The following is a 23,918-nucleotide window of genomic DNA, read 5'->3' on the forward strand; positions in this document are numbered from 1 at the left end:
CTGTTCTCTCACTGGTAATGCTGGCATGCTCCTGAAGGCTTATATCCTCTCCCATCCACCATATTGCCAGATTTAGGTATAGCTCAAAGGTGTCAGTACTTAGAAGTAATGTCTTTACGGTAACTTGATCTTGTGTGGTTTGAGTCTAAGAGCTGAAGTTAGGAGTCACAAGTAGAAGTAGTGGGGAGGGAGATTTAGACTCAGGCTGAGGAATAACGGTCTCCCAGCACACCTTGTCAACTGGGGTCAGACTGTTGGAGGAGCAGTAAGCTGTCCATCCCCGGAACATTCAGCCCAGGGCATGCCCGCCCCGGGACGCAATGTGGCTGCAGGGGTACAAGTGTCACGTAGGCGTTCAGACTGGAGAGCTTTAAAATATGTTTCAGACCCTGATTCTAGCATCAGGCTGTTTTCAAATATTTGTTTCTGGACCTTTAAAGAGATACCTAAAATTAATAAGACACTATTTTAAAGCATTTTGATCTTTTATCATTTAAAACCGACCAAATAAATTCCTTTAAACCCTTGAGCAGTACTGAGGTGAGATTAATTAAAAGATTAGGACTTTTGAAAGATTTTTATGTATTTTTTTAATACATAAAGTTATAACTCCCAACAATAATATTTTCAGCTTTAATGGGAACATCAAAGATACTAATATTTTAAAATCAGGTCATATGTGTGTGTCTGTGTGTATGCCAAGCCCAGGATTTTTGTATATATAAGTGCTTGTGTATAGTGCCTGTTGATTATGTCAGTAATAAATAATTGTGAGATACACAAGAAAAACCTGAATAAGGTGAAGATATCTCTTTTTAAATTTGATGCTTTAAAGTAGTCCCAAGTCTGGCGCTGTTTTAATTTTTCACTCTGGCAAAGCTGTGTGTGTGTTTGCAGTCTCCTCATATCTCTATTGTCTGTGCTGATTTCTGAGGTTTGGCCACTTACAAAGTGTAGAAAATGAACAAGTGAGCCCCGTCTCAATTTCTTTCATTTTACATATTCTTTTTTTTTTTTTTTAAGGCATTTGAAATCCTCTGTGACAAAGATCTGTTGTCATGCCTGTCAAGCTTAGCATTTCAGCCACATCCAAGGCTTTATGTCTTCATTACAGAAGGTTTTTAAATGAGATAGAGGCATTTGGGAGAGGCTGGCTCCTCATTTGTTTGTGCAACACACACGGACCAGGTTCTTTGAAGGGCGCTGGAACTGCTCCCTCAGAAAGGAGTGGGTTCCTTAGTCCCAGAGGGTAGGTGACTTCCAAGGGGTGCAGAGCAGCTTCAGAGGGTACAGTGGCAGGACGATCGTCTTCGAAAGAGAAAGCATGAGCAATGCAGGGGAGTGGTGAGCCTCCCGGGAATAGAGAGTCTTCACTAGTCACGGCTCACCTGATGTGTGGTCCCGGGGCCGGGCACCTGGCTGCTGGTGCTAGGGCAGTTCTTTCAGCTCTGCCGGACAGAGGCCGGGCGTTTGGAGAGGAGTTTGCGAGGTCAGCCTGCGTCCTTGCTGTTCCCTGCTAGTCACCACTTGTGCAGATAACTCCCATCTCACCTGCTTTTCCATGGACGGTTTCCAGTTAGCAAGACCTGATGCTAAGGTGAGGGGGAGAGCCTGTAAGCAGACCTCAAGGCAGGAAGCGAGGCTGGCCCCCCCTCCTTCACCTCTCCACATCTGAACTTCCTGCGCCTTTACTCCGTATCTACTCTTCCGAGGCTAGAAGAAGTACGTGCTGAACACAGGTGAGGGGACCAGTGAGTCATCCAGTCTTTGGGCGCTTCCTTACGCAGCCTCAGTCACCAGTCTTCAGCCAGTTCAGAGACCATGCAGACACCTCTGGCCTTCCCTGGGGATCTGCACTTGCTGATCACTCTCAGCCTCCTTGTCACCTCCTCCAGGCAATCTTCCTTGACCATTTCATCACTCATGGTTCTAACAGCTTTGATTCCTTGCTATTTGCCTGCCTACTCTCCTGGAATGTAAACCTCCTGAATGCTCACAGCCTTGCTCCGCCCGCTCACGAGCGCTGGCTCCATGTACCGTACCAGCAAGCAGAAGATATATTACTATTTGTTGAATAATCAAATGAGTTCTACAGACAAATAAACTTCCAGTGTTTGAAAGATCCACAATCCCTTCACCTAGTTCGGCTTCTGCAAATGGGTTTTGCTTTGAGGTCCCAGTTACTGTTACTGGATACACTGTGGTAAGCAGGATTCTGAAGCTGTGTGTCTGGCGGTGTGGTTTTGGTTGTATGTTGTGTCCTGGCTCAGCCCCCTCCTTGGGGATGGTTGTCTTGCCTGGACCTCGCTGCTGAAGGTTCTGTAAGGCGCCTTTGGAAAAAGAAGCCATACTGTAGTAGGAACAAACAGAGAATGAAGTGCTCAGGAGATTCGAACAAAACCAGGAACTAACCCTTTGCCTCTTCCCTTTCCCCATCCTGAGCACCTCGGGTTGACATCACTCTAGGAATAAGGGAGAACACTCCTGCTCAAACGCCAATATCCTCAACCTAGGCCAGAGTGGTGGAGAGGCTTACAGAACATGACCAGCTGAGGAAATTGCTTTTTGAATAAATGCTTCCGTCTCTGCAGTTTGCTTCATCACAGACCTCCCATAGAGAGGGCTTTTCATTTCTTGGGGAGCATGTTTCTAGAAACAGAAGGCCTGAGGCAATCACACTGGTAGAAGTCTCTAGTCCCTGGGACTTGACTAATTTCCTGCGTTCTTGCACTCAGTCACTCAGTTGTGTCTGACTCCTCCCAACCCCATGGACTGTAGCCCGCCAGCAACTCCTCTGTCCATGGGATTCTCCAGGCAAGAATACTGGAGTGGGTTGCCATTTCCTTCTCTAATTTCCAATCCACAAAAAACCAAGAAAGCATACACAGCACAGAGCCTGGGGTGAGGCCTTGGTGATTATTTACTGCAAACCGTGTCCGCTGGGAGACAATTCCCCCCAGGAGGAGGCCCCCTGGGTGGATCCTGACCCCAGCTCAGAGGCTGATCTTTGTCTGTGACTTTGGCTTTCTTTTGGACTGCTTTATCACCCATGTTTGCAACAGTGTTAAACAAAGGAGTATTTCCAGAAATTTAGAGAGTCTTTCCTCAGCCTGTCTAAGCTGATGATTCTCAAACGTAGTGACCCCCTGTAGCAACCCCCATGCTCCCTTGCAGCCCCATCGCTGAATCCTGTTACTCAGTGGCCCTGATGTCACATTGTCAGGAAGCTCTAGATGGGCGGTGGGCCATGATTCAGCGCGACAGATCCGGGTCAGCCACTCCTCAGATGCCCACCTGGGATTGGCCTCACCGCTCGTTCCCCTGACAGGAAGTGATCCCACTGATGTTTTCATCGAAATCAACTCTGCATAGGCCCCGGAGCCACGACTGCTTTTTGCTGGACTGTTCCTAACACGCTTCTTATGGAAACCTGCAAACTTTACTGTCCTGCTAATTAAAGCAATTTTGTGAGGGTAGGTGGGTGTGCACCCTCGCAAACCGGAACTGTCTGTCTTGGTTAGTGCAGGTTTAGCAGGCGTGAGGGGTGCTGTGAAGACCACTCACAGTTTAGTCGGTTGATGGTATCCCATCCAGACTGTGATGCGGGCAGTCTCATTTGCTGCTTTGGCAATCAGCTTGACAACGTGATACTTTAGTGTATAATTGGATAAGCAATTGGATTCTGTTATAGTACAGTGGTTTGGCATAATTATTTTCCACTGCTGTGATTTTCTAGTTCATAAATACTTTGGGGGGTTACAAATTCTTAAACGTCAACACTCTATACGCCTTAAAGTAGGATGCCATTAATTAATGTAATAGCTTATTTCAGCATTTTGGCCCCATTGGCAGCACTAGAGCAACTTTTGCTTTTACTCAAGCACGTTAACACTCAAGTCAAAGCTGCAGCAACTAATCAGATGATGAATGCTCCATAGATTACTAGAATTTCTCTCCAGAAAGAGCAAAGACCTGGGCTTTGAAACTCGGCAGTGAACAGAGGGAATCAGTTATCTAGCATGTAGTCCACAGTTATAGGATCCCTCCCATTAAGGGAAGGAAGGGAAGAAATGAATGTAGTTTTGCACAAATAGATATTTGAAGAATCTCAGGGTTCTAAGTATAAGTGGCAGTAAGAGTTTGATGACACAAGACCTTTTTTTTTTTTTTTTTTTTTGCCTCAGATGAAAGCAAGAGGTGATTCATTTGGACACCAAGAAAGCCCAGGGTGGTGACAGTCTGCTCAATAACCAGCCCTGGTTATTCAGTGTTTGGGGACAACGTGTGCTCGCAGGGCACTGACTATGTGTCTGAGAGCTACAGAGAGAGGGAAATAGCATCCAGATCTGAACGGGGAGGCAAGGGTTCTTGGAGGCTTTAGGGAGTGTATGGTTAAAGAGAGATGTGCAGAAACAGAGTGATTTTCACACTGGTTCGGGGCAGCCGTGAGCAGGGGAGCCAGGATCAACGTGGCCTCACAGAGTGCCCAGAGGAAGGAAGCACCAGAGGGAAATGTAAATGTCCATATACAGGGAGAGGCCGAGCGCTCACACGCTGCACGCACCTCGCTAACCCACCTCCACCGCTTCCTCAGCCCTCCCTCCCGGCTCCCGCCATCCCTTCTCTGGCTGCTGCACTCGCCTGTCTCCCTCTACGGCCCCAGCCAGGCTACTCTTGATGAAAAGTTACTCTGGTGCTTTTCCTTCTCTGCTTCTACACCTTTAACATCTTCTCATCACTTTCCTGGTGGCACAGACGGTAAACAATCCTCCTGCATTGCAGGAGACCAGAGTTTGATCCCTGGGTCGGGAAGATCCCCTGGAGAAGGAAATGGCAACCCACTCCAGTATTCTCTCCTGGAGAACTCCATGGACAGAGGAACCTGGCCGGCTACAGTCCATGGCGTTGCAAAGAACCGGACAGGACTGAGTGACTAGTATCAATCACACCCCCTAGCCATTCCCACCAGCTGTAAATGACCAGCTATTGCCTGCACTCACTCTTCTAGCCAGTTACCCCAATGCCAAGCTTCCTTTGCCCTCGAGGCTCTGCACTTGCTGTCTGCCCAGCCTCTTGCTTCATGGACGTCTAATCATTGCCCATGTCGCCGCTGAAGTGTCACCTCTGCGTGAGACCTTGCCCCAAACCCCCTGCCCAAACCTCCACCACTCCTGCACACCAATATGCTCTGATTCTCCTCTTATACTACGACATCATTTTGACTTCTAAGTATCTGTCATTAAAAAAAAAAACATTTCCTGATGCCTTCTGCTCAACTCATAGACACAGCCACCCTCATGTGTCTGATGCATGTTCTCAAAGGCCCAGGTTTCACGATTTCAAGCACTTCTCCCACCTCTGGACCATTTCCCAAGGTTATTGCCATGTTTTATGGCATATTTCCCTCATTTTTACGTAATATACTGTCTAAATCGACTCATTTGTAACTTAAATTTACTTTAAAGGGAAATTTGAGATGACATCATAAATGGGAGATAAGCCTCAAATAAGTAGGATCCACACAAAGCCTTCTTGTATTCTAGCCTACAGTCTGGATGGCACCTCTCATTCTGGTAGAAGTCACACTGGTACCACCTTAGGGCAAGCTGGTACCAACAGAGACTTAGATTCCTCGGCAGACAGAAAGGGGATTAGGAATGGAGCATCTGTCTCAGTAGGGCTTCCCAGGTGGCGCTAAGTGGTAAAGAAACTACCTGTCAATGCAGGAGACGTAAGAGACGTGGGTTTGATCCCTGGGGTGGGAAGATCTCCTGGAGAAGAGAATGGCACCCCACTCCAGAATTCTTGCCAGGGAAATCCCGTGGACAGAGGAGCCTGGTGGGCTACAGTCCATGGGGTCGCACAGAGTCAGACATGACTAAAGCAACCTAGCACTCATGCACACACACATCTGTCTTGATAGGGTATGAACCTGTGTGCAGCTCTGAACTGCAGGACTGGAGCCCATCTTCTGGGCTGTGGGTCCCATGTTTTAACAATGGAATGCTAAGCCTTCACCAAATGGCAACTGAGTGCACGATCTCTCAGCAACTTTGACAGACAGGCAGGCATGGCTAGGATGCTAGGGCAGAATTCGTCTGGAAGGAAAGACCGGTACACGTGGATGGTGAAGCTGGAGATGGGCACGAGTTACAAGAGAGCTGCTAGATGCCTCGTGCGTCTTCTGAAGGTATTCTTATTCCCCAGAACACCTTTGTCCTTAAAATCCCATCACCATCTTTGAAGCCAGGGCAGATCCTGATTTTTTAGAGTCAACTGCAGACCCTACCCCAGTAAGAATTACTCTCTCCTTCATATATCCTGAGAGCCCTATGGGAGAACTTCTGGTCCAGTGTTTATGCCATACTGACTTGGACTAAATGATGCGTGTATGAATCTCTCTGCCCCGTTGAGTGGCAAGACTCCAGCAGGCAAAGATTTTTGTCTCCTGCATCTTTATAACTTTCATAAGACCTAAAACAGTGTCTGTAATATATCATGTGGTCAAGAAATACTTGTTGTCTAAACTGAAAGCAGTAATAGGGAATCAGATCTAAAAAAATAGATTTACTTCCACTGAAATTATTTTCCTTGCAATGTTTATATAAACATATCAACATAAATATAAACATCTAAACAGAACCACCAACCATAAGAAATGGTTTCTCAGCTCTTTATATTATTTTATAAAACTAACAATAAGGAAAGATACTAATGAATTTTAGAACACCACCCAAGTTTGTATTCAGCCACTGGCTTCTTTAAGGAGTGGCTTTAAATTGTTTGTCTGCTCTCTGAAGACACTTCTGCATTCTACTACAGATTAGTTCTAAATTCTGAAAAAACATTTAAATTATTGTGAATCATTCCTCCGACCGTATTCCATTATGGAGTTGTAAAGATGTCAATAGTCAAGGCAGTTTGAGCGTTACATCAGGGAATTAATCACTGCCCCTCACACCTCATGAGAACACACTTAAAGGACAAGAAGCAGCCCAGGGTCAAAGTGGACACGTATCCGCACTTCAATCAGAAATCCTGTTAACACTACCTTCCCCAGAAATCATTTCAGGCAGATAAAGCAGGATGACTGCAGATACATTTTTTTTTTCTTAAATCTCCTTTCAAAGTTGTATAGAAATAGAATTCACTTCCCAGAGCCCTCACAGACTCCCCTCTGTAGAATGTGAACAAAGACTTTGGTTCAAGTTTCCACAAACGTTGTAACTTTGGCATGAGCCTTCCTCCAGAGAAACATGCTTCTGAAAAGAGTTTCAAGTCTCGCTGTTGCATAAAGATAAGGGAAGGCATAGGTGTTACAGGAGCCCAGGTGCTGAGTATATTGTATTCATCATTTGATGCTGTGGCCCCATTGCAGAGGGGCAAGAGGGGGAACTCTAGCACATTGAATCCCAGACACTGCATTTGAAAGAAGTTAATTCAAACTGTTATTTTATGTACTAATAAGAAAGAAAAACACTGCCAATGAAATTATGTCACACCATTGATGGTAGGACATGCTGTGATTTCAGAGATGTTAAAATGTGAACAACTGTGCATCTGAGAACAGATGAACTTTGCCATTTAAACAGTATAGGTAATTTCCGGTGCATTTCATGCAACGATAATAATAAGCCCCAGAATGCATAAAATGCTAGCCTTGAATCTGACTTTCCTTCAGAGAGTCTCCTCTATCTTTTCCAGGATTCACAGCTCAGCAGTTTAGGGAACAACTGAAATAAAACCAAGCATTTCCTGTTCCAAGCATACGTTTCCAAGGGGTCTCTGAGACCCTGAGTTGCCAGATAAAATACAGGATGTCCAGTTAAATTTGAATTTCAGATAAACTCTGAATACTTTTTAATATAAGTATATCCCAAATAGTGCGAGAGATAAACTAAAAACAAATTTTCTGGATGCCCTGTACTTTTATTTGCTGAATCCAGCATCTGTCTCCCCAGGGTAATTGTGACAGCATTTGACCTTTTCCACATGCTTTCACTCCAGGGTCTTAACCTTTACTCTGAGAGGAAGGGGTTACTGCTGGTATTTCATGACTGAAGGGGCTGAATTTCCTCCTTAGACCTGAATGTCTCATTAGATGAGTTGGTTCAGTTTTAACTGTGATCATGACTGCTGATCCTTTCACCCAGTAGTTAAAAGATAAAGGTCCCTGGAAAACCGTGAAGATAGTGAAGGTACTCTTATGCATAGAGACAACCTCTGTGGGTTGACCACTGGTCACTGTCGGGGGACAGTGTATCCAGCCTATAACAACAACAACTGCAATGATAGTAATAGCAGCAGCCGCAAACACCCAACACCCCTTACTATGTGTCATGCATATCAGTATAAAGACCTCTTCCCTACTTTTACGGAGGGGGAGGCTGAGGCCCAGAGAGGTTAGAGAGCTTGCACTTCTCACTGTTCATGTCTGGGGCTAAGCTCGTCTTGTTGGAGGGCCCTTGCTGGTTGTCCCTTAGGGTAATCACCACTCCCCCCGCCACCATCACTCTTTATCCTAGCAGTCTATTTCTTTCCTTGTGAAACTAAATCACCTCTCAGAAGCCTTTCAGCCTAAGTGAGCCCCTCCCAGCACTGTTCTCACATGGTAATGCCCATCTCATCTGAAACCAACCAACCCACCTGGGTGGTGCATGAGGACAGTAGAGAGGTTAGTCCGGGTAGGTGCATGCGTGCCAGGGCTGCCTCCTGGCATTGCAAGGACACCATAAGTATCTGGCGGATGAATAAGTCATCACTGCCTTTCCCTATGGATGGTCTAAGGTAATCTGGAAAGTTCTTCTGAAGTGAAGCTCCTCCATTAAAGCTCATGGGTGCATGCAGGCTCAGTCATGTCTGACTCTTTGCAATCCCATGGACTGTAGCCCACCGGGCTCCTCTGTCCATGGGATTCTCTAGTCAAGAATACTTGAGTGGGTTGCTATGCCCTCCTCCACCATTGAAGGTCACCTGAGGCAAATAGTGCCTTTGGATAAGGCGCTTTTTAGAGTCATGATTAGGGCTTATCTGTTAGTTAGCTAGGCAGTGATTTCCAGCCCGCAGTTCCTTGGGCTGCTTGGAGAAATAGAATCTTACTCTGACCCACAGCACAATTCATTTCCAAGTCACCCAGGCAGCTCTTCCAGGATGTAAGGCTTGCCCACCAGGCCTCTCCCAGGCTGCCTATTCCTGCAGACTCTATATGCATTCAAAAGGTCCCACACCAGACCAGCACCCTGATGTTGCTGGGAAAAGAGCCTTGTGGCTCAGACGATCCTTGGATAGAGAAGAAGGGCAGTTTCAGAGCAGAGTTTGCCAAGGAAAGCCTCCATACTGTTGAGTCTAAAGCAATGGGCTTAAAGGCAAATGTATAATATTCTTTCTGTAATATACATGGGTTTTATCTGTGCACACAAACTTCTCCCAAACACATGGTTTCTTGACTGCAGGTGTACCTGAGAATTGCCAGAGAGGTTTGAAAACAGTTCCCACCGCCAGGCTGCCCCCCTAGACCAATTAAGCCTGAACCCCTGGGGCAGGGCCACCATCTGTCATTTTTAAAGTTCTCCCTGTGATTCCTGTGGGCAGCCGGGGTTGAACATGGCTGTTCTGAAGAAAGCCACGTGCTTCCATCAGGGACTTTTAGGACTAGAAACCCCTAGGTTTTAAAAAGCATATACCATAGAGCTTTGCAAATAGCATTAGTTTTTGTTTTACTCATTTCCTATTTCCCATAAACAACTTCTAAGCATTGGCATGATGCTGCCATCTGGGAGACATATGACAATAACAGACGGTAAGCCTGATAACCAAGGAGGCATTAACGTTTGCAGGCTCTAAATTATTTGGACTCATCTGGTGCGATCTGCCTTGATGAGGCCACTTAATGCTTGATTTCTGCGTCTTCCGACGGCAGTACCAGAAGTAGGGAGGCCATATTTTCTGGGCTTTGCATTGTTCTCTGTCATCCTATTGAAATAGTTACAAGATGGATTTATAACAGACCTAAAGCTAGTATCAAAATGAAAATTAGTTCTTGAGGAGAAAAATAGCAATCCTGTTTGACTCGCCTGTAGCCACTGCGTCATCTCTGCCTCTGCAAGGAAGGAAATGACTTCTTAATGTGGTTTTCTTCCACTAAGGGAAATTAAATCTATGTGGCAAAGTGTAAAACCAGCATGCCAGCAGCCAGATATGGAGCAGAAGATCCATGACCCTCATAAACATATTCGTGGCTGGGGTATATGCTAATGAACCTCATTTAGACTCACACTTACCCCACCAGCATCTAGGTCTGCTCACTGTTTTGTCTTCTGTATCAAAGTTGGCTCTGAAACAATGGAGACATCTGTCCATCTGCTGCAAGTTGCTGGGGTGGGGGGGTCTCTGGGTTATAGTGGGAGTGACTGGGGCCTTAGGTTGCAAACTCCGCTATTTTAATTGTGCCACTTGCCTGAGTCGGCAAGATTCTTTGTCGGAGGATCTGACTTTTGGGTCATGGTGCCTGAGGGGCAGAAGTTGTGGAACTGTTGGCTCTTTGGTGACACCGCACTTCCTCCAGGAGAGATTTTAAAAAGGCAAAAACTGTGGGGAACACCCCCACCACTACTGCTCCTAGCTGGGTGATGATCTCTGACAGGGGACTGAACTTTCTCAGACTTCAGTTTCTTCCTTGGTAAGAAGGAGTTGGAATCACTGACTCGACGGACATGAGTTTGAGCAAGCTCCAGGAGTTGGTGATGGACAAGGAGGCCTGGCGTGCTGCAGTCCATGGGGCCACAAAGAGTTGGACACGACTGAGCGACTGAACTGAGCTGAAGAAGGAGCAGGGTGGTGCCTGCCTCGCGTATCGGCTATTGTAAGAGTTAAGTGAAATGATGCATGAGGAAGTAATACATGAAGAGGAAGAAATGGCCCTTCGCATCATAAATACTGGCCATCATTGGTGCTGTTAAATAGCTGGCCCCAGTCTCCTCAGATGACTTAACATGAAATACTGCACCGTGCCTCCTGGGAAGAAATGTATACCCTCAGCATTTTACAGTGTCTACCACTACAGACAGGAATAACAAATTTAGTTAATAAAACTAACTGCATTGGAGATTAAGGGGGAATTGAGCTCTTCTAATGAAGAACATTCTGACAGCATCCTCTCTCTCTGATAGAACTGAAATTTTATTCACTCACTATGTAAACCTGAGACATACACAAAATATCTTTTTTTAATAAATATAGGTATATGAAGAGGATTTTAAAAGGGTTCTTTTGACTAAGACCGAGTGTTAATTTTTTGATGCTTCCTCATTTAATTCTTTTCCTCAGTTTTCTTTTTTTCTTTTTTTTTTTTTTTTTACCATTTGCGGGCTTGAAGCCTCTTTTAATGTACATACTCTTATTTCTTCAGAATTCCCAGGTGACTCACTGGTAAAGAATCCAGGAAGATCCTCTGAGGTAGGAAATGGCAACCCACTCCAGTATTCTCGCCTGGAGAATCCCATGGACTCTGGTGGGCTACAGTCCATGGGTGGCAAGAGAGTCAGACACAGCTTAGCGACTAAACATCAGCGCCAACTCTTATTTCTTACTCAGTACTCACGGCCCTTCTGTTATTATCATCAGTTGGCCTGGGCCATTTTGGTTCAGTGAGCAAAACTGCTCAGAGCTCATATAAGAGCGGCTAAGCTGAGGAGAAGGTAGGTTAACCACAGGCGAACTTGGGAAATGATTGTGGGCAGGTGGCCAACGCAGTGTCTTCAGGGGCTGGGAAGTAAACAGAATGGATGCTGCTGGTCAAGCATAATTTTAGAAGGTGGTGGGGGTTTTGGTAAATGGCAGGATGACCCCCCCGCCCCGTCTGTGACCACCACTCCCAACCTCAGTGGATCATTACAAGGCAGTGAACCGCCCTCAGCGTAGCCTAATCTAGTTATTGTGTTACAGAAGTTAGAAATGTGGATTTTTACACAACACCCTTCCCCATTTTCGGATTTCGGCAAGTAATTGTGCTTAGTCCCTCAGTCCTGTCCGACTCTTTGCGACCACATGGACTGTAGCCCTCCAGGCTCCTCTGTCCGTGGGATTCTCCAGGCAAGAATACTGGAGTGGGTTGCCATGCCCTCCTCCAGAGGATCTTCCCAACCCAGGGATCGGATCGAACCTGGGTCTCCTGCATTGCAGGGGGATTCTTAGCCAAGTAATACAATGAAAATATATGTGCCCCAGCCGCTGATTTGCAAATGCTGTTCTGCTGCCCCACAATAATTGTTCCAAAGGAAGATGCCACAGGAGTCTTTTTTTTTTTTTTCTTCTGCAAAGCTCCAGAAACACGACAGAGAGGATAAAGACTCCCCAGCCTTGTGGCGGTCAGAGGAGGAGATGGCGGCTGAGGCAGCAGCGCTGAGGGGCTACTTTCAGTGACGCAGGTAAGACTGCAGTTTACTTCAACATCACGCAGACCCTCCTGGCGCCTCCCCAGGAAACGGGGCTCATTGCCCAGCATGTGTCAGGGGCGGGGGGCCGGGAAGCAGCCCCGCCTACTCCCTTTGGCGCCAGTGGTGGTTGCACAAACACTGAAGCCGGAGCGGGGAGGACTCCGACCCTTGGGGTCTCACTTCCACACCACCTCTCTACACCTCTCCCCTCTGCTCCTGTCCTTCCTGCCCAGGCCCTTGTCCCCTCTGTCCTCTCCAATACAGTCTCTACAAAGCAACTGGAGATAGTCTGTAAGGCAGACCTCCTGAAAAAATGAAGAATTAAACTACCATATGACTCAGCCATCCCACTACGGGGCATAAGAGGGTGGGACAAATCGAGAGAGCAGCATTGAAGTGGGTGCATTACCAAGTGTCAATAGATAGCTACTGAGACGTTGCTCTGTGACAATCTAGCGCGGTGGGAGGGAGGTTCAAGAAGGGAAGGGACCGTATGTGTACCTATGACTGATTCATGTTGATGTAGGGCGGAAACCATCACAATATTGTAAAGCAATTATTCACCAATTAAGAAAAAAAAAAAATCCAAACCCTCCCAGGAAGTCACCCTGCCCTTAGGCTCAAGTCTCAGATTCCTGTTTGAAGCTTGCAGCTTAGAGCTCACAATCAGCTTAGCCATGCTCAGGCGGGCTCTGCTTTCTGTAGGCTCTGGGTCTCCTCTGGTGGCTCACGAGGTAAAGAATCCCCCTGCAATGCAGGAGACCTGGATTTGACCCCTGGGTCGGGAAGATCCCCTGGAGGAGGGCATGGCCACCCACTCCAGTACTCTTGCCTGGAGAACCCCATGGACAGAGGAGCCTGGCGGGCTACAGCCCACGGGGTCACAGAGAAGCGGACAGGACTGATGGACATTACTTACAGACTAAGCGCACATACACCTCTCCTGGCAGCTCTTTGGTAAATTATCTTCCTGTTTCCCTTCAGCTTTGGCTGTCAGGAAGATCCGGCCACAGGGAAGGAGAATTACCTCTTCACATTAATGATGTTTAACTACTGGGAGATCCCAGGTTTGAGACTGATAGAAGGTGATAGCCAATCTCCTTTTCACATTTGTACGCAGTTTTAAGGAGTTCAGGCATCTTCTGAAAGGTATCAATGTTAATAAACAGTATTGGGGCTTACTTTGAGTAAAAGAATTATTTGTTATCTAAAATTCAAATTAAACTGGGTCTTCTGTTTTATCTGACAACCCTGTTAATAAATCTCTGCAGGGATTATGGACCCCAGATAAAGAGCCTCTTCTCTACATTGTTTTTCTCTTTTAAAACTGTCTGCTTCATCTGGTCCTGTGTAAATGTGTTTATATTATAAGCAGCTGAAGTAGATCAGATACAAATTAAAAATGCAATTAGTGAACAAATATTGGTAGCACTTGCATTATATAAAGTTGTATCAAGCACTTAATGAGCATGGTTTTTAGCTACAAAACATTGGTTGTGGTATTAGGTTCTCATTTGGAGATGTAAGTCTGTTTTAGTTAGTTTAAAATAAATGTGCATTTCCTGGTCTTTCTCCCTGCCACCCTCTTTTTAATAATATTCTAATTCCTTAGAGACCCAGTATCAAATACCCACCCCTTCACACCCCCAGTGAGTGCTCACATCACTACTATCTCGGGCCTTGGCATCACAGAAGCGCACTGCCTTCTCCACGTCAGTGGCTTGTCAGCTCTGCCCCCAGTTGCCTGAAGGGAACAGTGTGGTGGGAGTGGAGGCTGACTTTTTAAAATTTTATTTTAATTGGAGGATAATCACTTTACAATAAATGCTTTATAATATTGTGATGGTTTTTGCCATGCATCAATATGAATTGATATTTTATTTTTAATCTTTTCCACCGCTGTTCACCTTCTCACTTCTCCCTGCCTTCCCTTCTCTCCCCACCTGAGGACCAAGCTAGTTTACCTAAGAACACAGGCCTGTGGGCGTGACTGCGGACATCTTTCTATTTCTCTTCTGCAAGCTGTGTCCTCTTCAAACGGTGTCACCACTTTCTAGGCTGAGTTTCTTGTTTTTTCCCTTTCTGGCTTTCTTCTGTAACAGGCACTTCCAGGGCGAGGCAGGGACGCTGCAGGCTTTTCCTGAGGCTTGCTCAGTTGTAGGATTCTGTCTTACAGTGTGTTTTCTAGACTGTTTAAGAGAATTTAAACCTCATCCCTGAGTTTCTGGCACGCTTTGCTTTGTCAGCCTTTGCTTCTGTCTTGCCTTGGGGCCTAACATTGCCTGTCTTCCAGGTGAATCAACTTGCCTTGTAAGTCTTTCAGAAAGATATTCCCCTTAACTTGTTACACCAACTATTGCCAGAGAGCCTGTGGGCTTCTGAATGAACTCACAATGATATCTCTCTTTAAGGATGTTTGGCTAAAGACCAAACAAATCACCTTCAGTTTTCCCAGCAGCCAGATGTGGTATGTGGAAATGGGAGGGAGGCCAAAGAGCACAGGATGAGTAACTTGGAGGCGAGGGACCAAACGTAAGCCTGAGATTTCACCGCCTGGAGAAGGGACTGGCCAACCACTCCCATATTCTTGCCTCAAGAACCCCATGGACAGTATGAAAAAGCAAAAAGATATGATACCAGAAGGTGAGCCCCCCGGCTTGGGAGGTGTCCAGTATGCAGAGCGACAGAGGGTGAGATGGTTGGATGGCATCATGGACTCAACTGACATGAGTTTGAGCAAGCTCTGGGAGATGATGATGGACAGGGAAGCCTGGCGTGATGCAGTCCAAGGGGTTGCAAAGAGTCGGACACGACTGAGTGACTGAACAGCAACACAGATTTTGCCAAGAGCATCACCTCCTATAGGATGAGAGAGACAGGGTGCAGTTCTCTTTAGAGACAGAGGGGAAAGGAAACATTCCTTTCAGGAACATTCCTGATCATGGGGTTGGTTAATCTGGTTCTTTGATACCCGCTCTCCTCCCTTTTCAAAATGCATCGACGCACCAAATGTTTCTACAGTGTTAAGGGGTTCATGGAACAAATAGGGCTGTCATGCAAGACATGGACAGACCTAGACTTCACACAGTATCTGAAATCCAGATATCCTCGGCCTCTCCAGGCTCTCCTGAGTATTCCCTCATCAGCAAGTCAGAGTCGGGCAGAGCCGGTCTGAAGCCCCTGGTGCTGCTCACTCTGCACGACCGCACACTTCACAGCACGCAGGGACGCGGGGCTCGGCTCCGGAATGGATGATCACCACCACCATTACTGAGACTTGATAGCGAACATAGGTGCTCTTATTATCCCTCCTTGCAGGTGATGACAAGACTCAGTGATGCCAAGTGCTGTTGCAAGTGGTGGAGCTCAGATTTGCGCCCAGACAGCCCCACCTCCAAGGGCTTTCCCTTCATCTCTCACTGTTCGCCTTGCGTAGAGGGGCCTGTGGCTCCCGTCAGCACTGCCACCCTCTTCCCGCTCTCCTGTGTGTTCCAAGTTGTGTCTTCAGCCTCTTCACCTGGTCTCCTGGCCTCCCTGGTTCCTCTGTGAGGACGTCCCTCCCCTGCTGAACTTCTTACCATTACTGCCAATCCCACCCACTCGGGTACCTGCCTCCCTGGGCACATTGCAGCCAGGCCGCAGGAACCCTAGTGGGCTGAACCAACTACTTCACTCTGCCTGAAAGGTGTTCCACTCTCTGCTGACTCCTGCCTGTCTCTTCTCCACCATTTGACCACCTGCCTAAGTCATGGGACCTTGTGCATTTAAGTGTCTCACCAATTTCATTTCTTCCCATCTTGGCATGCTTTTTTAAAATCTTTGTGTACCAGTTACTATTTACCTGATTCACTTTTAAAAATTCAGTTTATCTTAAACTTTATATTTTATCCTAAACTTTATATCTTAGCCACAAGAGAAATGAATATTACTTATTACTTATCATTAAAAGTTAAGCATAAAAATAAATATAAAAGGGAAACAGTGCTGATGAATTCCATCTCTGCACAGCTGCTTGCCTGGAGCTACCAGACTGAGGTTCTTTCTCTTCTTTGTTAAGCTGAGAGGCTGGTCATCCTTAGAGAGGGTGGCACCAAACTAAGACTCTCCATTTGCCCTAATCCAAAGGATTTAAAAGAGAATTACCTACAGAGGGGTTTCACGTACATCAGCTAAAATGATCTTAGACCAGTGATGTCCCTCTTGGGAAAACAGCAGTAGAGGTCAGAGCCCAAACCCAGACCAAGATGACTCTAGACCTGTTCCTACCCCTGAGCTAGTGCTTCCTGAGTCTGTCACCCAGCACCGGGAGGAGACAGTGCATGAAGGAAGCCAGAGTGAGCTTCCCTGGGGACGAGAAGTGGAGGGCTCCAGGCAGCAAGCCCTGCTCCACACCCCACCGCCACCCACAGGCACCCTCAGTCTCTGGGCCGATGGGATCTGTTTGCCACCCATCTGCCTTAGCGGCCAGCATACTGCAGAGCAGCATGTGCAGCCTTCTGCTCGGAGATGCCCCAGCTAGGAAATGGGACTGTGACAGGCAACCACTCTGCGTAGTGTCTGCTGTGGGAAACTCTAGCAACCCCTCAGTAAGTAACCAACCCTGTTCTACAGACCCAAATTAATCCTCAGCCTGACCACCACACGACCACAGAGAGAAACATTCCCAAACTAGAAACCGTGTCTTCTGCCTCTTGAAACCACCACAGTACCAACACGGGCTTAGTTGTGCAGAAGACTTTTCCTGATCTTTCCATATAACCCTGAGGGATGTCTTGGTGTTTTGGCCACTCTGAATCCTTGGCTGAGCAGAAGAGTGACTGTGAGTTGGCAGTTGCTTAAGCAATAGTACAAAGCAGATGCTGCCTTCAGCACTCAGGGGACGAGCCAACCGCGGTCCACAACTGCCTAGGGGTTGTGGATGAAGCTGTGGTGGTCTCACTGTCCGCATGACAGATCCCTGATGAGGTCAGCAATCCTCTGGTTCCAGGAATTCAGCATGTGCTTTCTGCTTCGGTGAATTTATGCATCGCCTCCCCGCACAGGGCGGAGCTCCTGGGAAGGTGTTTTGCGACGGCTTTTAGTCTTTGTTCTAAATCACATTAGATGGCAGTGGATCTGCATTTTCCATCTAACTTTGCATTCCTTCCTGAAGTGAAAGTCGCTCAGACGTATCTGAGACTGCGACCCCATGGACATACAGTCCATGGAGCTCTCCAGGCCAGAATACTGGAGTGGGTAGTCTTTCCCTTCTCCAGGGGATCTTCCCAACCCAGGGATCAAACCCAGGTCTCCCGCATTGCAGGTGGAATCTTTACCAGCTGAGCCACCAGCGAAGCCCTTCTTAGAACACAGTTTCACAGTTTGTTTGTTTTTTTTCTTTTTAAATTTCCCTCTAGGTATTTAATTCTTGGTTTGGCTGCCTCTACACACCATTATATATTATCACTTCCTGTCCCCACTCCCACCCCATGATGGAATTTAGTGGGGTGTGTTGTTTGTAAAATCTGCAAGCATCGCCCCTGACTCTGATAGCAAGTCAGAGAGGAGCGGGTCTCCACCCCCTGTTGTGTCAGCAGAGATCATCTGTAATTCATCAAACTCTCCTCTGTGCACACCATTATTTCGTAGATAATTGGCTGCCTCTCATTTACTCAGAACAGAGCCCTGCAATTGCAAAGCAACTGAGTCAGCCCAAAACAGCATGATTAGTAGCTACAGATACACTGTCAAAGCAAAATCTCGACACTAGAATTTTTGAAAAATCACCATAATTTCAGCCACTGGACCACAAATATCATATCATATATACTCATGGATAGTCGAGGTGAACAAGAAAGGACAGGTTTACTTAGTGAGTACATGTTCTGATCACTCAATTGTACCTTTTGAAATCTACCCCATCCACTTAGAAAAAATCTCAGCCTCCTCCACGAGGGTGTCCTCTCAGCTCTGTAACCTCCCATGAGAAAGACCCAAGGAGCAGATCAGAGTACTCCTATTTCCTTGCAGGGGAGGAAGAGTAACTTCAGCTCCTTGGCCAATTTAGTGCTAAACCTGAGAGGTAAGGCCCATGTTGGGGCATCATCAATACCAGCAAAAGTCTTTGCAATCACTCTTTCAGCCCATCCCCAGATTGATACTTGAAAAGAGTAAGAGATGCCCCCTTGCCCTAGTGATACTTTAGTATGATGTTCTAAAGCTCTTTAGATAAAGGATCCATCATCTTAAGGAAAGCAAGAAAAGATAGTTTAGTTTGCTTTTTCTTCCTCTGCTGTGCATGTTTCTACTGAATTATGCTGCCTCTCCCTTCCTTCTGTGTAGAGTATGTTTACAGAACCAAATTTCAGTAGCAAGGATTTTAACATTCAGTTATTTGGATTAGCTAAATATAAATCAAGTCTCTATGGTCTAAACTGGGAGTAATAAACCATAGAATCATGGAGACTTTAGACATAACAAAATCTAATATCCCATTAAAGAACACTGAGCACCAGAAATTGATGCTTTCAAACTATGGCGCTAGAGAAGAATCTTGAAAGTCCCTTGGACTGCAAAGAGATCAAACCAGTCAGTCCTAAAGGAAATCAGTCCTGAATATTCACTGGAAAGACTGATGCTGAAGCTGAAGCTCCAATACTTTGGCTACCTGATGCACAGAGCTGACTCAATGGAAAAGACTCTGATGCCAGGAAAGAGTGAGGGTAGGAGGAGAAGGGGGAAACAGAGGGTGAGATGGTTGGATGGCATCACTGATTCAATGGACATGAGTTTGAGCGAATTCCAGGAGATGGTGAAGGACAGGGAAGCCTGGCATGCTGCAGTCCGTGGGGTCACAAAGAGTTGGACACAACTGAGTGACCAAGCAACAACATCCTGTTAAATAATTTTATCATAACTCCAAGGAAAAACCATTTAGTTATACTTTAACCTTCCCTTTTATAAACATTCTTTGAAATAAGTCCACCTCATAGTTCCAAAATGAGGTTTTTAGTTCAGTTTCATTATTTTTAAAATGTTTTACCAAGATCTAGCTTTTTTATAAAATATACCCAATAGTTCAGGCAGACGCTTTCCAGGCCTCTAAGGGCTAAAGAATCTACGGAACTGTTCACCTGAGATTTAATTCAAGTGCTCATAGAAATGACTCCTGTCCATAAGTTAATTTTAACCCTTCTGAATCTTGGAACTACACGAGCCATCAGCACAGAGTCCTTTTCAGAAGACTGCAGTCCAAATGCCAAAAGGAACTTTTTCAAGTTTCAAGCTTTACTTGTATCTCGTGAGATGATAAAGTCTATCATCACCATCGTCCTTATCCTCATCTCGTTTCCAGAAATGGATGATTTATCACATGTCAATCTGCATAGTCCCACAAGGCCAAAACCTTCTACAAATATCTACCCACACCCAAGACTCTTCTTTGTCTACCTGCTTCTCTCTTCTCTTCCACTTTTCACATTTTGTCTTTGTCTCTGCTGTAAAGGAAGGTGGGGGAGCACGGAAGACCCTCCTAGAGGTCATGGGGGGTTAATATGAAGAAAAGCTGTGAAAATTCACCTGAATCATCTTTGACTCATCATTTAATAATAGCTAATATTTACACAATTCATGCCATCCTATGCCTAAAATGTCCCTCAGTCACTTCCTATATAGTGAGTGCTCCATTATTCTGACATTCCACCGGCACTAACCAAGTTATCATGTGGGCTCGCAAAATCATGTAGGCTTGCAACCAATCAGTTCAGGATATGCTAGCAAAAGCAGCTCTAAATTGTGCTCCTTCTGGATTTATTTCTTCTCTGAGGATCCAAAAGACACTGCAGTGAGTTCTACTATCTCCAATTTATAATGAGTGGTGAGCCATGAAAACTGCGAGGGCCCATCGGCTATGCCAATGTGTAGATGGGTTATGTTCCCTCTGATTTCTATTACACTTTAGAGATAATAAATTATGTAAATGTTTGAGTGGTAAGAAATTAGTTCAAGAAGTAATTAAAGAATAAGACCTGTAGGGCAGGCTGTTTTGAGACCACCAAGAAAGAAGTGTGACTTCCGTTTCTATTACTAAACAGACCAGACCCAGACACTGAATTAATGGGATTCTGATTTGCTAGTCCCATTCGGTTCCTGGAAGAAGCAAAGAAAAAACCACCTCTGGAAGAAAATAATACCATCCCAAATCTTAAATTTTTTCTATAAATATTTTCAAATGAAATGTCCAATACCAGTATACATATGCACACACAACTTATGAGGAGGCAATTTAATGTAAACAAGGTTAGACTTGCCAGACAGCCATTAAAATAAATCTGTTTACTTTCTTTTGGGATGAAAAGGACTAGATTATGCCCCCCTCAAAAAAAACTCCGCAGAAAGCTAGAATCTATTAAAAAATAGAGAGGTAATGTGAAAAAGAACCAAATTCTGCCAAATTCTGTAACTGAAAAATACAGTAACTCAATGAATGAATTTAGCAGCCTGAGTTTGGCAGGCAAGAAGAAATTTAGTGAACTTACAGATGAGCCATGAAAATATAGCATCTGGTCCCATCATTTCATCTCAAATCGATGGGGAAAAAGTGGAAAAACAATGACAGATTTCATTTTCTTGGACTCTAAAATCACTGCAAATTGTGACTGCAGCCATGAAATTAAAAGATGCTTGCTCCTTAGAAGAAAAGCTATGACAAACCTAGATAGCATATTAAAAAGCAGAGACATCACTTTGCCAACAAAGGTCCATATAGTCAAAACTATGGTTTTTCCAGTAGTCATGTATGGATGTCAAAGTTGGACCATAAAGAAGGCCAAGCATCAAAGAATTGATGCTTTCTTCTAACTGTGGTGTTGGAGAAGACTCTTGAGAGTCACGTGAACAGCAAGGAGACCAAACCATGTAATCCTAAAGGAAATCAACCCTGAATATTCATTGGAAGGTGCGGAAGCTCCAATATTTGGCCACCTGATATGAAGAGCTGACTTATTGGAAAAGGCCCTGATGCTGGGAAAGATTGAGGGTAGGAGGAAAAGAGGATGACAGAGGATGAGATGGTGGATGGCATCACCAACTCAACGATCATGAGTTTGAGCAACCTCCCGAAGGACAGAGAAGCCTGGCATGCTGCAGCCTATGGGGTCACAAAGAGTCAGACACAACTTAGCAACTGAACAACAACAAAATGAAAATATTCCTAAAGAACCATGAAGAGATGAAAGGAGAGTGGCAAAAATATGAGAGGTCGGAAGTAGAGACTATACTGAGAAAGTCTAATAGATATGCACAATTCCAAAATAGAATTCTAGTGAAAGATATACTTAAATAGATAGTGGCTGAGAATTTTTCAAGTCACCAATCCAAAAATTCAAGAACACTCCAAACCCAGAGTGGGGGTGTAGAATACACACCTAGGCATATCATGGTACAACTGCAGAAAATCAAAGAGTAGTTTGTTAGATTTAATAGTAAGAAGGAAAAAAAAAAAAAACAACTTACTTTCTAAGGAGCAATAATTAGACAAAGGCAACAGCTTCCTGGATGGCACTAATGGTAAAGAACCTGCCTGCCAGTGCAGAAGATGTAAGAGATGGGGGTTTGATCTCTGGGTCAGGAAGATCCCTTGGAGGCAGGCATGGTAACCCACTCCATATTCCTGCTTGGAAAATGTACTTAAATATATAAATACCTCCCCTCCCACTTGAGTCTCCTTCCCCCGACTGTCCCACCCCTCTAGGTCATCACAGAGCTGAGCTGAGCTCCCTGTTCTATAGAGCAGCTTCCCACGAGCTGTCTTTTACACACAGGAGTGTATATACGTCAATGCCACTCTCCCAGTCCGTCCCCCACTCCCCTTCCCCCTGCCGCGTCCATATGTCCATTCTCTACTTCTGTCTCTATCTGTGCCTTACAAATAGAGTCATCTGTACCCTTTGTAGTATATTCTGTATGTATGTGTTAATGTATATGTCTGTTTTTCTGACTGACTTTACTCTGATTTTCTGGTCACCACAAATGATCCAATTTCATTCCTTTTGGTGGCCGAGTAATATTCTATTGTGTATATGTACCACATCTTCTTTCTCGATTCCTCTGTTGATGGACCTTTAGGTTGCTTTCATGTCCTGGCTGTTGTAAATAGCTCTGCAATGAACATTGTGGTGCATGGATCTCTTTGAATTACAGTTTCCTCAGAGTAAATGCCCAGGAGCGGGATTGCTGGCTCGCATGGCACTTCTGCTTTTAGTTGTGTTTTTTTTTTTTTTCACTTTTAGTTTTTTAAGGAACCTCCATAGTGTTCCCCATAGCAGCTGCATCCATTTACATTCCCACCGCCAGGGCAAGAGGGTTCTCTTTTCCCCATACCTAGAGGGTAATTTACTTTTTGATTATGACTCTTATGCATTTATTGGGGAAAAAGCTAAAAGTTACATGAAATGCTAAACATCTTCCTGGTTATTGCACTCATTAAAAAGGAGAAGAGCATATAATGAATAATCTTAGACCAATAAATTTGAAAGTTGGGTTTAAATTCATATTTCTAGAAAAAATACAGTTTACCCAAAGTGACACAAAGTGAAAAATAAAATATGAATAGTTTGATAACTATTACAGAACACTATAGTCAGAAAAGACCCTAATGCTGGGAAAGACTGAAAGCAGGAGAAGGGGACGACAGAGGATGAGATGGTTGGATGGTATCACCGACTCGATGGACATGAGTTTGGGGAAACTTGGGAGTTATTGATGGACAGGGAGGCCTGGCATGCTCCAGTCCCTGGGGTCACAGAGAGTCAGACATGACTGAGTGACTGAACTGAAAGAACACAAACCTGAACTAAAACCCATCTCACAGAGACAGTGTTAGGCCCAGATAACTGTACTGGTGAATTCTACCACACAATTAAGAAAGAAGAATCTGAGTGAGATTTTCAGTGAGAATCTTATGACTGCTGTAACAAATTTTGGCAGAGAAAAGGAAAAAAAAAAAAAAAGAAAAGAAAACCTCTCCCAATTCTCAATTTTTTATATGAGTTGCCTTACACATGAACCTGACAAGAATATAACAGAAAGCAGTTCTACAGACTAATTGCACATGGAAACACAGATGCCACTGTCCTAACAGATACCTTATGGGTAAACAGACAGGCATACAGATAAACTGCATGTGTGTGCACACAATCTATGAAAAGGATGAGACATCATGACCAATGCGACATGTTTCACATTAGACTCATCTTATGCTTTTCATCAGGCTAATAAAGAATAAATGATATGATCATCTCAGTAGATGCTGGAAAAGAAAAGACAGAAGCCAACCTCCAACTTAATAAGTATAAAAGTTCTAGAAAAACTTGATCTAGGAAGGGATTTATAGTTAAGGATGAAATGTTGAACACTATTCATCTGAGATTACAAATGAGATAAGAATATTCGCCATTAGCCCTGCTGTTTCCCAGTGTACGCAAGGGCTCAGCTAGAACAGTAAAG

The 23,918-nt window shown here is 45.0% G+C and overlaps 1 protein-coding gene across 20 annotated transcripts in view; it reads left to right on the forward strand.

The window, feature by feature from the left end:
* Positions 1 to 23,918, forward strand: part of FHIT (fragile histidine triad diadenosine triphosphatase) — a 1,512,191-nt gene that overhangs the window by 1,473,034 nt on the left and 15,239 nt on the right. For 19 of the 20 annotated variants that reach the window (XM_061128194.1, XM_061128188.1, XM_061128190.1 and 16 more), the window contains one exon: positions 12,319 to 12,425. The exons of the other annotated variant lie outside the window; for it this stretch is intronic. In XM_061128194.1, coding sequence (XP_060984177.1) covers positions 12,319 to 12,420 — 102 coding nt within the window. In that variant the 3' untranslated portion in view covers positions 12,421 to 12,425. The remainder of the gene's footprint in view (positions 1 to 12,318; positions 12,426 to 23,918) is intronic. 20 annotated transcript variants of the gene reach the window in all.

Source organism: Dama dama, chromosome 24, assembly GCF_033118175.1.
Source record: "Dama dama isolate Ldn47 chromosome 24, ASM3311817v1, whole genome shotgun sequence".
In the NCBI taxonomy this organism is placed as follows: Eukaryota; Metazoa; Chordata; class Mammalia; order Artiodactyla; family Cervidae; genus Dama; species Dama dama.